The sequence below is a fragment of the Raphanus sativus genome, chromosome 3 (genome assembly GCF_000801105.2).
Source record: "Raphanus sativus cultivar WK10039 chromosome 3, ASM80110v3, whole genome shotgun sequence".
Taxonomy (NCBI): Eukaryota; Viridiplantae; Streptophyta; class Magnoliopsida; order Brassicales; family Brassicaceae; genus Raphanus; species Raphanus sativus.
The window spans coordinates 16,892,790-16,907,118 of record NC_079513.1 but is presented as its reverse complement, the minus strand read 5'-3'; the positions used below and the strand labels follow the sequence as shown (position 1 = coordinate 16,907,118).

The following is a 14,329-nucleotide window of genomic DNA, read 5'->3' as shown; positions in this document are numbered from 1 at the left end:
GGAAAAAAAGAAAGAAATCAAAGAGTCTCTAGATTTGTCCGACACAAAGCAAAAAAAAATTAAAAAATCTAACCATGGTTACTTCACCTATAGTTAGTAAAGTGTGGTGTAGTCCAAAAAGAGGGTTAAGAAGACTTTCTACACAGACAATGTGTTGCACAAGTGGAAAGTGTCTAAGCATGATATTCAAAAGACATAATGTGTCTTGGAAGGTAATTTTTTCTATATCTTTATGTTAATGGTACTATGTAATATTCATTTGTTTCACAACTCGTAAGGTGTTAAGTGTTAACATAAGGAGGTTAACCGGATTGGTTTAACGTAACCGAGTTTCGAGCAAAGCTTTTGAATCGAGAAGGCCAATGAAGACAACAAGGTTAAGTGAACATGAGAAACTCACCTGCGACCATACATGTGAATGGATGGACAAATAAAAGGTGGAGATTCAAATTTGCATCTCCCGAATGATGTTAATGATGTTAGTATGGGCATTTTAGCCTGTTTATACCCATACAATTAACTCTATTGGGCCTACCCAAACCGGGTGATTTTAAAAAAAAATTAGTGTGATTGCATTACAAATGATGTAACATCGAGGAGGGGACAAATTAATATGGGCTAATTAGCCTATTTGGGAGCAGGTTGATCTAATTGCAGAGATTATGGATGAGACTTAAATTTTGATAAGAGTCTTTTTTTTTAAGAGGTTGATTGATTTTAAAAACTAAAAGATTTGTTAAATTTGCATAAAGTTATATTGTATTAATGTAGGATTTTGTTAAGTTTGTAGAGAATTTTGTATATTTAGAACACCCATCAAATTTTGTTTTACAATATTATTACAATTTGGTTCTCACGTCACATATCAAGGTCCACCATAGCAAAGCTTCAAAAAAGGTTCATCATAGCAATTATCATACAACTATACAAGATTCAGTCATATTCTTTAATCATATACTAGATTTTGACCCGCGCTTAGAAAGCGCGGGATTATTTTTGTTGACATATTTATTACCCTATTTATTTGCTCACTAATATGTTTGTACGCATTTGGTTTTCGGTTTGGTTCTAATTTGTATTTTTTTGTTTTCAGATTCATTCCAGTTTGATTTCCATTTCTCGATTCAAGAAATATAAGAATTGTTCGGTTATTTATGAATTTGGATTTGATTTTGGTTTGGTTAACTTAGTTTTCGGTTTGGTTCGAATAACAATGTTAAGAACCCGTTAAAATTTTGAGTTCAATCCGACTATGGTCCGGTTCTTGTTTTTAGATAATTTAGAGTAATTGGGGTAAAAATGATAGAATTTTTGCAAAAATAACGGATAATTCAGATAAATATATATATTTTAGCTAAAGACTAATCGAGTGATTCTATTCTAGCAGAAAATTAAAATAATTTTAAATATTTTGGATAAAAAATAGTATGAAAATTCATCTTTTGGATAGAAATATAAGAATTGTTCGGTTATTTATGAATTTGTATTTGATTTTGGTTTGGTTAATTTGGTTTCCGGTTTGGTTTGGAAAACCATTAAAATTTCGAGTTCAATTCGACTATGGCCCGGTTCTTCTTTTTTTTGGAAAACTTAGAATAATTAGGGTAAAATGATGTTTTTTGAAATTTCAGAAAAAAATAATGGATAAGTCGGATAAATTTAGATACTTTGGATAAATAATATTCGGGTGATTCTATTTTAGCATAAAATTAAAAATAATTTCAAATATTTTGGATAGAAATAGTAGGGAAATCCGTTTTTGTGTAGTTCAGTTTATAGATAGTATTTTAGAATATTTTATCATTTTAAAATTAAATATAATAAATATTTTTAAAAATATATAGACTGTATTTTGAATATTTGGATATCCATTTGGTTTTTAGTTTGGTTTTGATTTGGTTGTAGTTTTTCTGTCCCAAGATATAGGACTTGTTTAGATATTATAAATATTAATCCGGTGTTGATTTTATTTTTTTGATTTGGAAAATAATATTACTAAGAACATAATAATAAACTAAATTTATTTTAAATGTTTGGTTAATATTATATCATATAATAGATACTTTGGCTAAAAAAATATTCAGGTGATTCTCTAGCAGAAATTAAAATAATTTCAAATTTTTTGAATAAAAATAGTAGGGAAATCCTTTTTCTGTGTAATTCAGTTTATAGATTGTAGTTTTAGAGTATTTTATCATTTTAAATTAAATTTTATCATTTTAAAATATATAACTTTATTTTGTTTATTTGTATATCCATTTGGTTTTTATTTTGGTTTTAATTTGGTTTTAGTTTTTATCTCCCCAGATATAGGAATTGTTTAGATATTTATAAATATTAATCCGGTGTTGATTTTATTTTTTTTTTAATTTGGAAAATACTATTACTAAGAACATAATAATAAATTAAATTTATTTTAAATGTTTTGTAAATATTATATCAAATAAATATACTATTATAGTAATATTATTATACTTATAGAAATCTGTACTCAATTATTCATTTAATTAGTATTACATATTGAGAATAATTGATATATTCTGAGGTGGACAGTAAATACAAAAAAAATTAACATATTATGACTTTCCATATATTTTCGATTGTAAATAAGGTGTGGTCTGTAATTTATTTTTATATATCAGCTATTTATTAGGTTGTTATAACTAATTTCTATAACTTATTAATTAAAATTAAATGATAATGGTATTCTTGTAAATAGTTTAAAAACCAATGGGATGTCTGAAAAATGTCTGCTGTTTTAATTGTATTGATTTTTTATACTGCTATTCATTTTTTCAAACAAATCTTTTTTTAAAACTGATATTTGTGTTTCCAAACAAATATATCTTTTGAAATTGTTATGTATTTTTCAAACAAACTCAATTTGTACTTTAGTTTAATAGTATAGATAGATATATGATACTAAGTAGTTAGAGAGGGACACCGAGATTTGGGCTTCAAAATTTTACTGACTATATATTTTGAAAATAAAAATAATTCTGTTCCATGAACACTGCGTGATTATGAAGAATATTGTAATCTGCAAGATTTTGTGAAAACTAATGTACAATCGTTTTTAGAAAACAGTTATAAAGTAAAAAAAAAAAAAAACAGTTATAAAGTTAGGATCTCGCCATCTCGGTGAATCTTTTGGTAATATTCCAAAAATGTTTTTATTATGAAAATTACTTTACTTTTCTAATAATATTCTTTACATACTCAAAACTAACTTGAATTGATCTAAAACAAAATCTAAACCAAGCTAAATAATTTGTGTGGAGGGTCAGACTAAATGTATCATACATATACATTATTTTGGTTCGGTTTAGTTATGCTACATATTTAATGGTTTTTGTCAAACTTGTTAACATGACTTTTACGGTTTTTGTATATCATATATTTGATAGACAATAATGAAAATTAAATTGTATAGAGTAAGTGTTCTTGTACGGAGTATATAGTTTGGTTCATATGTAACCGACTCGGTTTATCACTTGTGTATAATATTTGTACATCAAAACGATCAAATAATATAATGAAATTTTATACAGACCAACATTTAATCGATGCGTATAATTTGGTTTGGTAACCAAACACGTGATTTTAGGTTCAGTTGGGCTTGTAACATGTAATTTAAGGTTAAGTCTTTAAATTTATTTGGTTGGTTTAGTAATGTTATCTAACTATTGTTTTTTAAATCCGATGGCATTGACCAGTAATTATTTAGAAAAGATAAGGGTTAAATGTTATTTGTACTTCAGTTTTAATAGTTTAGATGCATTATGGCATTAATTGCATTAGATCCATTGTAATAATAATTGGATTATATAAGTAGTGATTAATTTGACTCAGTGAGTTTACTTTGCATGTGATATGACTTCTTTAAACTTGATTTTATTAACATACATGAGTTTTGTGATAAGAGGTCAAGATCTATACCTTGGTGCTATCATTAATGTTATTTGCCATTTTCTTACAAAAAACTAAACAAGACTATTAATTAGACTCCAAATGAGACTGGCCAAATTATTTTCCAATAATTTAACAGAAACTAATTATAAAAGCACTTATAATAATGTAAATAATTGTAAAAAGAGTCAAAGCACATGGATAAGTACCCAAGTGTTGCCCCCCCCCCCCCCCCACCCAAAAAAAAGGATAAGTACCCAACTCGTTTGGCATCTCACAACTAAACAAACACGATCATGATTTGGCTTCTGGCGTCAACAAGTTGCTAAACAATAGTTAATTATTATCCCCAAGTTGACCTCTATTTTTTCGTAAGATAATTGTAAAATGGTAAACATTGTAGTTAGAAAAGCTCAAAATCGTTATAGTAAGAATATCTCCAATGGTACACAAAAACATATTATATATTTCAGTCTAAAATAGAGTAATTCTATTATATAGTTAGATTTGTTCCAATAATTTATTCTATAATATAATTACTCTACGATAGAGTGAATTATAGAGTAATGTTGTTTTTTTATTCTATATTTAGAGTGAAAAAGCAATATTATTCTATAATTCACTTTATTATAGAATAACTCAATTATAAAATAAATTATTGGAATAAATCAACTCTATAATAGAATTACTTTATTTTAAAGTAAAATATAAAATAAAATTTTGTGTACCATTGGAGGTACACTAACTGGAACTCAAAACCAATTTATAATTAGTAATAGTGATTAATAAATTTATCTATGTTGGTATATGTTATTCTAGATCTCATCATATTTTCTATATAAGATTTTAATCTTTTTTCTAAATGGTCGATAACATATCTTTATTAGACCATCCCACGAGTCACTAACTGGATGATGATATAATATGTTCTAAAAACTATTACCATCAGTATCACATCACATTTTCGTTGTTGAATTCTTGACATCTAATATAAATCTGTGACCTGGTTTTAGATGATTTTAAATCTAAGACTATGTACAATAAATGTGTTGAATAAAGATTCAACAGTTGAATCACTATTGTGCATGTTAAAAATGAAAATTGATTTTATTTTTATTAGTGCTGAATCAATATATCGAACTTTAGTTTGATATTATACTCCACTATTACTAAAGTTTGGATAGTTATAGTTCGGACAAAATATAGAAGTCTCATCAAATAAATTTGGATCGGTGGTTGTATCGAAATCACTCCCGAATACAAACAAACGATAAAATAACCTCCTCGAACGTTAGACGACTTAATCATATTTCAATCCATAACAGTTTGATATTTCTTCTTATTGAATTCAAACCTTAACACACATACATACATATACATACATACACACACATATGTTTATTATCTTTCACAGCATTATAATCAATTAGAGTTCACATAACGACAATCCTTCCTTATCTCCCCTTGGTCACCGGTAAGAGGGTTGGTCTCGGATAAGAGCCTGACACCGCGTGAGAACTGCTCATGGAAGTAACCATTGTCCGCAGCCATCTTGGCCACAAAAGGTGCCGTTCTCGGATCACTGGCTAGCTCATCATCGATGACAAGGAGCCCTTTATGAGCCATGATGTTCTTGTAATACATGTTGTCCACAACCATGGGAGTCTCACGGTCATTACGGGAGTATAAGACTGCGTTCGGGTCCGGGTTTGGACTTGGGCAACGCTTTTTCAAGTAAAGGGCGTAATTTGGGTCGAGAGTCGGGTCAATCGTTGGGTATAGCCGGTGCACTAGATTAACGCAATGGACCCTACCAACGGAGTGAGCACCTACGGTAATATAAAATGACTGATGAGTTATAATGACAAATCTTTTTTCTTTTTTAACACTCATTTCTTCTCTAAAATCTTGAATAAAAAATATTCATCCTGGTTAGCGCTAGTTACCATGCCCTGATGAAAAGTTTGTGTTGTTTATTCACTTAGCAATAGCCTAACATTTATACAAAGATTTTATTCTAATCAGATAATGACTTAAACTAATTACATCATTATCTCACTCTAGATAGTAGTTACCTTAATATTCCCGGCTCAAATCTATTGGTCTATGCAGTTAAAAGATAGTTACTACTCAGAGTTGCCTTACGGAACTATAAAAGTTGTTACCTAAGAGCGCAACGGTGGCTTCAACATCGATACCGATGGAGTTGAAGTTTGAGAGAACAGAGGAGATAGAGTCATTGTGGTTAGGAACTAGAGTCTGAACATCATTCAAGTAGCTTCCTCTACTGTCTCTCCTTCCTGTCTTGATCATATCTATCTTTGGCCCTTTCAACTTCACCAAAAAAGCAACACGATAGTTACAAATTTAATTCAATACTAATAAAATTAACATAAAAATGCATATAGATAATGTGTATACTTACCATGACAATACCATCTCTAGCAGAGAGAGCAACAATATCAGCGCAAGAGACTGTGCCAGGACATTCTTTCTCGAGTGCGTCTTTGATAAACTTAACGTACTTAAAGTTTCTCATACCAAAACTCCTCGTCGACTTTTGCTCAGATTCCACACCACTTGTTGTCTCAAGTAGTAGTGACGCATCACACGACTACAATAAGAAGAAATGAACATAAATAAATCGTGTTTTGATATTATATTATGAATAGATAAAAGTGTTAATGTAATTACCTTGACGACGCAGTCATGGAAGAGATTACGGAGCCAAGAGACGGCTGTGTTGCCGTGTTTGTAGTAAAGCGTTTCCACTTGTTGCCTGATTATCTCTTCCGCTCTCGGACAACTCTCTCTGTAATAATTCATCTCCAGTTCCGCATTTCCTGCAATTTTATTAAAAATTTATAAATAATTTGTCGAATTTTTACGGTGGAAATTAAGTTACTAAACTTGTGGTATTTGAGAGGTCGTACACACGGCATAATGTAATTAGAGCAATGAGGAATATTATTACCGATATGGAAGATGGAAAATAACTGTAATAACAGACAAAAGAAGGCTAAACGACAGAAGGGCATCTTCGCACTCGCCATCTCTCTCTTTCTTTTTCTCTACTTTGTTGATTGGGTGTCTCTTTATGTGTACCAAAGTAGGGTTATATAGAGAGTTCAAGGGACTTGAGTGTATTATATAATTAAGTATTTTTATTTCTTAGCCATAGTGGTTGCCATATTAATTATTCATTTTTGTAATTATCAGTGGCTTCTTATATTATAAAAATTATAAACACATATTAATACTGAAATTTATAACCACTAGCTATGTGAACTCAATAGTTGGTGAACATGTGAATTCAGTGAGACTTGATTTCCTATTTTATCCTATATAATAATATAAAACTAACTAGTTTGGCTTTTCATTTTATATTATAATACAAAACTACTTACTTTTTTCAACCTTCGTATATTAATTAGCAATCCCCATACAATTCCATGCTCCACAAGCAAAGAAGATAAAAAAAGAAGATATAATTAATACTCCTTCGGTTTTAAAATAGATGATGTTTTGAAATTTTTTTAGTGTTTTAAAATACATAATATTTTAATATTTTATATTAATTTTAGTTTTATTGAAGATTGTTTGACCAATGAAGTTTTTACTGTTCTCTTGATGATTAGTTGAATTAGTTTTTATTTATATTTTTAGTAATATATTTTAGATAAAAATTTATGTTTTAGTTCTTATGCATTAAACTAAAACATTAACTATTTTGAGACGGAGATAATATGAATTACGTACTAACTAATTGATTGAATCGGATTCTAAATTATTTTTAATGCTTGCCATGAATATGAATATTGCACATCAACGTCCAGAATATGACCAACTCTATTAACTTACATCCATGCTAATTAATCTATAGGTGTATCTATATATAGCCTATTATATTAAATTCGAAAGTTCATTCACTAATAAGAAAATCGTGTACCCTTTACTGCATAAAGTTTGTACGACCGTTTTTTATAGATTTTTAGACTTACTACATTTCACTGATGGATGCTTATGAATGGGTTGAACAGTCGACCAAGTCATGATCTAAAAATTGCTGAGTTAGAGACATGCTCTTAGATTAATCAAAAAAGAAATAATTTTTTAGAGGCTAACTTTTTATTAGATGAATTCAATCAAATCACACAAATATATAAGAGAAAACACTTGTTTATTAATTATCTAAGACTAAATACAACTTTAGGCATCAAAACCTATTTACGTGAAAACCAAATAATCTTAAAACTATTAATTTTTTTTAAAGATAATTCAAACTAATTAAGATAAATACCAAAATAACTAATAAACTATATAATTAAGATATTTAGAGTATATCCAGATATCTCTCTCCTTCAGTTATGTACCTAGTTAGATGACATAGTTTCTTTAGAAACTTATTGCTTCATTTTTGCAGTTGTAACAAAGATAGAATGAGATAATTAAATGGACTAGCTAGCACAAATATGTATATGCATGGCCCATTAATGTACTACATCATGGCAAAATTATTGGATATATAGATATTAGATCAAATCTCTAAAGATAGCCACAAATATAAAATTTTAATTATCTGTAACCATTAATTAACAAAAATATAATTCAGATAAAGTTATAGACTCTACAGAATAGTTTTATAATATATATGTACCAATAATTGAAATATATTGTTGGAAAATGGGGTTGAGGATTAGATATTCGATAGAGACATATGTGTTATGTTAGAACTTTTTTTTAAAAAAAATTGATGTTATTTTTTTCCTCAAATCGGTAATGCATACTTTTAAAAGAGAGTAGTTACTCTTCTATTCTCGAGTTGGGTATGGTCTCCAACTCGATCGGCAAGCCTTTTGTGAGTCGTGCTGCAGCATGATTGTTATTCCATGGTCAAACTCGAACGTTATGAGAAGGCTACTCAAATATGAAGATGTTGTAAGTAGATGATCAACGATCACTTGAACAAGAACGTACTAATTAAATCACTTGGAAGAGTTTGATTATGATTGATGTCATGATATTTAATTATCTTTTATATATAGAGATAAAATATGATATGTTGGGATTCGAGACTACGTCAGAGACTACCTCAGAGACTACGTCAGCGAATACTTCAGAAACTTCGTCAGTCAAGATTTGGTGATGGAAATCAAACAAGATCGCATAACTTAAACCAAGACAAGGATGTCATATTAGGAAAATGAAATATCACTTTATTGAAGGTGATAGGTTCCTGGAAATATTACTTCTCATGTAGTTATGGAAGTTGCAAGTATTTTGGAATATTTCCTAATAGGTTTATGGAAAGGGGCGAATACCCTAATCCAACTAGGTTAATGTAATAAACTCCTACTAAATAAGAGGAGTTCGTGTGTACTCTTCTCTCTAACTTGGCAAGCCGTAATAAGGTGACAAGAATAGGACCTAGCTTGGTTGTAAGCTTTGGTTGTGAGAGAGAGAGAGGTGCTATGTCTTTGTACTTGAGATTATAGTGAATTGCCTCATTACCAGGCCCCAGGGACGTAACCACATTTAGGTGAACCCTGAGATATCAAATTCTTGTGTCTATCTTCTATAATTCTGTGTTCTTCTTCTGTTCTCCATAGATCTACAAACTCATACTTTCTAACGTACTACGACAAGTGCATCAGAGAGTGCTTCAGCGAGTTTATGTGGTGAGTTTTCCCAACAAAGTGGTATCAGAGCCTTAGGTGGTGTTGATCTCAATTTCTACTAAAGTAAGAATTGAGGTGGAGCGGTTCGATGGGAAGGGAGACTTCTCGTTGTGGAAGAAGAGGATGCTTGTGCATCTATCTGTCCTTGGTCTAAAGGATGTATTAGAAGAGTCCGGGTCACCTTCTGTCTCAGCGATGAAGAAGGATGAAGACGAGGATGTTTACAGGGAGCGGTTGGTGAAAGAGGAAGCTGAAAGGCTTGAAAGATCAGAGACGGTGATGAATCTGATCAGTCTCAGTGTGAGAGATCATGTGTTAAGGAAGAACGAGTTGTGTACTTCAACGGCTTCTTCATGGTCTATGCTGGAGATGTTATTTCTTTCCAAGACTCTACTGGATATAATTCACTTGCATCACATATTCTATATCTTCAAGATGGTTGATACTCGGAGTATGAGAAGATCAATGGCTTCTGGAAGATGGTGTCTTACCTGTCAAGCGTGAATGTAACTGTGTCAGAGGAGGTGCAAGGACGATTCTGTTGTTTGAATCTGCTACCTTCACAGTTCGGCTCTCTCAAGGAAACGCTTAAGTACGGCAAGGATGTTTTGTCGTTGTAAGAGGTGACGGTGCTGCAAGGTCTAAAGATCAAGATCTTTAAACCTCTAGGGTTTCACATGATGATGGTGAAGGATATTATGCTAGAGGCGAGTCTGGGAAAAAAGATCTTGTGAGGAAGGATATGGTCGGTTTTAGATCAAGCTCAGGGTCTAGAATTACCTGCTGGTACTGCGAGAAGCAGAGGAACACCAGGAATAACTGTTATGTTACAAAGAAGAAGTATGACAAAGAAGCTGAAGTAGTGGGTGTGATAGATCCTGGTCCAGAGGGTGATGCACTATCGGTAACAGATACGCAGCGTCATGATAAGTGGGTGATTTGTTCTGGATGTTCTTACTACAGGACGTGTAGGAGGGATTGTTTTCACATGGTTCAAGAGCTGACTTCGGAGAAAGTACTTCTTGGTAATGATTGCGAGGTTGGAGTGCAATGGATTGGTACAATCAACAAAGCTTATGAAGGTTCGGTCAAGACACTCATAGATGTCAGGTATATTCCAGAATTAAGAAGGAACCTGGTATCTTCTGGAACCTTGGTTTTATTAAGCTTGGAGCATATTGACGGACGTGGGAAGACTAAGTTTTACAAGCATGGTAAGCTAGCTCTTCAAGGAACTGTGTCTTAGTCATTGTACCTGTTAGATGGAGAAACTGCATCAGGTGGAATATATAGCAGTGGCAGAAAGAAACCATCTATGGATGAGACAGTCTTGTGGCATAGACGTCTTGAGCACATGAATATGAAGAATCTACAGATTCTTGCCCTAGAAGGGGGTGATCGATAAGGAGGACGATTGGAGTTTTGGAGTTCTGTGAGAGCTTTAGGAAACATGATACATGTAAAGCTCTCAGGTATGTACATGCGGTTTTGTGTGTGGATCTCCAAATGTAACTTCAAGTCTGGTGTGGATGTTATCCTCAAGGTGACCTTGCGAATGGTACCACGTGATCTTGTTGTCGAAAGTCTTCTTAACCAAGGGAGTTAAGCGGCGTGTTCCGTTGGTACAGACGGCGGTGCAAGATGGGTATGTAGTATTTTTGCTGGAAGGTTGAAGAATCACTGGTTTAGGTGGTCCTTGTTTTAGGAGGGTGGTTATAATACTGTAATCCACGGTTTTATATTATTGATGAGGACACTACGTCAGACCAGGAGTTGAGACTTCAGGTGGAGCTGTTGATGAAACGGCTGATATAGTTACTGACGTAGATGTTGAACAAGGTGACGCTGCATCAGACCAGAAGTTGAGACTTCAGGTGGAGCTGTTGATGAAACAGCTGACAAAGCTGTTGATGCAGATGTTGAACAAGATGAATGTTTTGAAGGATGTCAGTTAGGAATGGACAGAGTATGAAGAAGAACAGTGCCACCTGCACAGTACTCTGAATCCGAGGATGTAGCAGGTTTTATGCTATATGTAGCTGATGAGGTATGTGCTGAAGAACCTCGAGACAATCATGGAGCGATGAGCAGCAAAATAAATTGGTCAATGGGATGAATCATGGGGGTGAAGAGATGACTTCACTGGATAAGAACCAAACCTGGAAGCTTGTGAGAAGGCCTGAGAAGAGTGAAGCGATTGGCTGCAAGTGGATGTGTTAAACTGGAGTCTGGTACAACTGGTGTTGAGAAGCCTGGATTCGAGGCTTGGTTAAATTGCAAAGAGATATTCTCAGAGAAAGGGAACTGATTATCAAGATGTGTTCTCACCCATCGTGAGACATGTATCTGTGAGGTTTTCTGCTACAGAGAACTTTGACTTTGAGCAACTTGGTGTAAACCGGCCTTTCTTCATGGAGTATTTGAAGAATGGATTTACATGAAGCAACCAGGAGGATTTCAGCTTGATGGAAGAGAAGATCACGTTTCTCTACTTCATAAGAGGAGTGTGTCAACACCTGCTGGTGTACACTTCAGAGCGTCTGCTGTAGTAGATGATGAAGCAGATATGAATGGATGATATTCCATGTACAAGGAGTGATCTGTTATATGGGTTGGTTAGCAGGTTTATTAGTAAGCCTGGGATGGTTCATTAGACTGCGTGAGAGTTGAGATATCTCACGGGAACACAAGATCAGACTATGCTTCAGAGAAGAATGAAGTGTTTATAGTTGAAGGATTTTGTGATTCGGATCTTTGCTTCCTGTTTTGGACAAAAGATTGTTGATCTCGGATTACGTTTACATGGCTGGTGGTGATACAATCAGCTGGAGATCAAGACTACAAACTGTAGTGACTCTGTCAACGACTAAAGCAGAGTGTATGGCGCTGGTTGGAGGTGTCATAGAAGTGGCGCTGGTAGGAGGTGTCATAGAAGGAATGTGGTTAAAAGTGGCTTAGTGTAAGAGCTTGGATTCAAGCAAGACACGGTGGTGATATCGTGTGACTCTCAACGTCATTGTTTCTAGTAAAGAACAATGTGGATTGTGAGAAGGCTAAGCACGTCAGCAGAAAGGTGCACTTCATCAAGGATATCGCTCAAGGTGATGCAAGTGTGTAGAAGTTAAATACTTCAAGAGACCCTGCTGATATTGTAACCAAGGTGGTTCCTAAGTTTGAGGAAGCTGTTAAATTTCTTGGGATGGTCGAGAGCATCGACTTCATCTGGCAAAGCACGAGTTTGCTTAACCTAAGTAGTGGATCATGTTTGATGTCATCAAAGTGGAGTTTGTTAGGATTCGAGACTACGTCAGAGACTACCTCAGAGACTACGTCAGCGAATACTTCAGGAACTTTGTCAGTCAAGATTTGGTGATGGAAATCAAACAAGATCGCATAACTTAAACCAAGACAAGGATGTCATATTAGGAAAAGGAAATATCACTTTATTGAAGGTGATATGTTCCTGGAAATATTACTTCTCATGGAGTTATGGAAGTTGCAAGTATTTTGGAATATTTTCTAATAGGTTTATGGAAAGGGGCGAATGCCCTAATCCAACTAGGTTAATGTAATAAACTCCTACTATATAAGAGGAGCTCGTGTGTACTCTTCTCTCTAACTTGGCAAGCCGTAATAAGGTGACAAGAATAGGACCTAGCTTGGTTGTAAGCTTTGGTTGTGAGAGAGAGAGAGATGCTATGTCTTTGTACTTGAGATTATAGTGAATTGCCTCATTGCCAGGCCCCAGGGACGTAACCACATTTAGGTGAATCCTGGGATATCAAATTCTTGTGTCTATCTTCTATAATTCTGTGTTTTTCTTCTGTTCTCCATAGATCTACAAACTTATACTTTCTAACGTACTACGACAAGTGCATCAAAGAGTGATTCAGCGAGTTTATGTGGTGAGTTTTCCCAACATGATCAGTATTCGGGTCTTTGGTCCAGTGATCTATAAGAGTTTTGAGCATGTGTAGCTGTTTTACGTCATTTCGGACCAGAGCAGGGTTGCGTTTATAATCGCTAGAAGCTAATCATAAAGCTCTATACAGTAATAATAATAATACATATTACTGTACAAGAAAAACATATACAGAATTAAATTAACAAATAAAATATTAATTATACAACAATATCTTCTAAAATTACTAATCAAGTTTTTATTATTAGAATTTATAACTAATTTTAGATAAAATAATTAGTATATTCAATGTTTATACCATAATCAAGTAAGGCAACAATTTATCAAAAAAATTTTTTAAAAATATTCTTTTTTTTGTCAGCTTCTAAAAATATTGCTAAATTGCATTCATCCTATAATCCTCCAATCTATCTAACTGCTCTAGTTAACGATTGTCTACATGTTTGTCACATAGGCAATCCATGTTTTCATTATATAAGTCCATGTAAATAGTCTTACTTATCAGTTATCACAGTGCTTTCATAGTAAACCCATGCTATTATAATTATATTACGATGTGATATTAATAGATGATGCCTTTAATTTTTAAAATTCTTTTGCTGCCGTAAGCGAATGTTCTTTTTCTTTACACTGAGTCCGCACAGTTTCGGACGTGTTCGTGATGCAAACTTAACTCGTTTCTCGATGTTAAAACGGGATATTTTGACGTCACTTAATGTTCTGTATCACCATCGATCAGCCGCTCATCCGTCGACCACTATATCACTTATATATGTAATAACACACTCCACATAACATTTGGTGAATTCGGTTTATATGC

General features: G+C 33.1%; 1 protein-coding gene across 1 annotated transcript; it reads right to left on the bottom strand.

The window, feature by feature from the left end:
* Positions 1–5,218: 5,218 nt before the first annotated feature.
* Positions 5,219–7,030, bottom strand: LOC108844182 (peroxidase 21). The gene is made up of 5 exons (XM_018617401.2): positions 6,884–7,030; positions 6,604–6,752; positions 6,335–6,523; positions 6,075–6,243; positions 5,219–5,738 (listed from the first exon to the last, which is right to left on the bottom strand). The coding sequence occupies exons 1-5, from the start codon at positions 6,960–6,962 to the stop codon at positions 5,332–5,334; spliced, it is 993 nt and encodes a 330-aa protein (XP_018472903.1). The 5' UTR covers positions 6,963–7,030; the 3' UTR covers positions 5,219–5,331.
* Between the last annotated feature and the right edge of the window lie 7,299 nt (positions 7,031–14,329).

Coding starts and splice junctions, on each gene's coding strand:
- LOC108844182 (XM_018617401.2), bottom strand. CDS start 6,962: ATGGCGAGTGCGAAGATGCCCTTCTGTCGTTTAGCCTTCTTTTGTCTG. Junction 6,753..6,883: donor ATTTTCCATCTTCCATATCG/GTAATAATATTC, acceptor ATAAAATTGCAG/GAAATGCGGAACTGGAGATG. Junction 6,524..6,603: donor TCCATGACTGCGTCGTCAAG/GTAATTACATTA, acceptor TTCTTATTGTAG/TCGTGTGATGCGTCACTACT.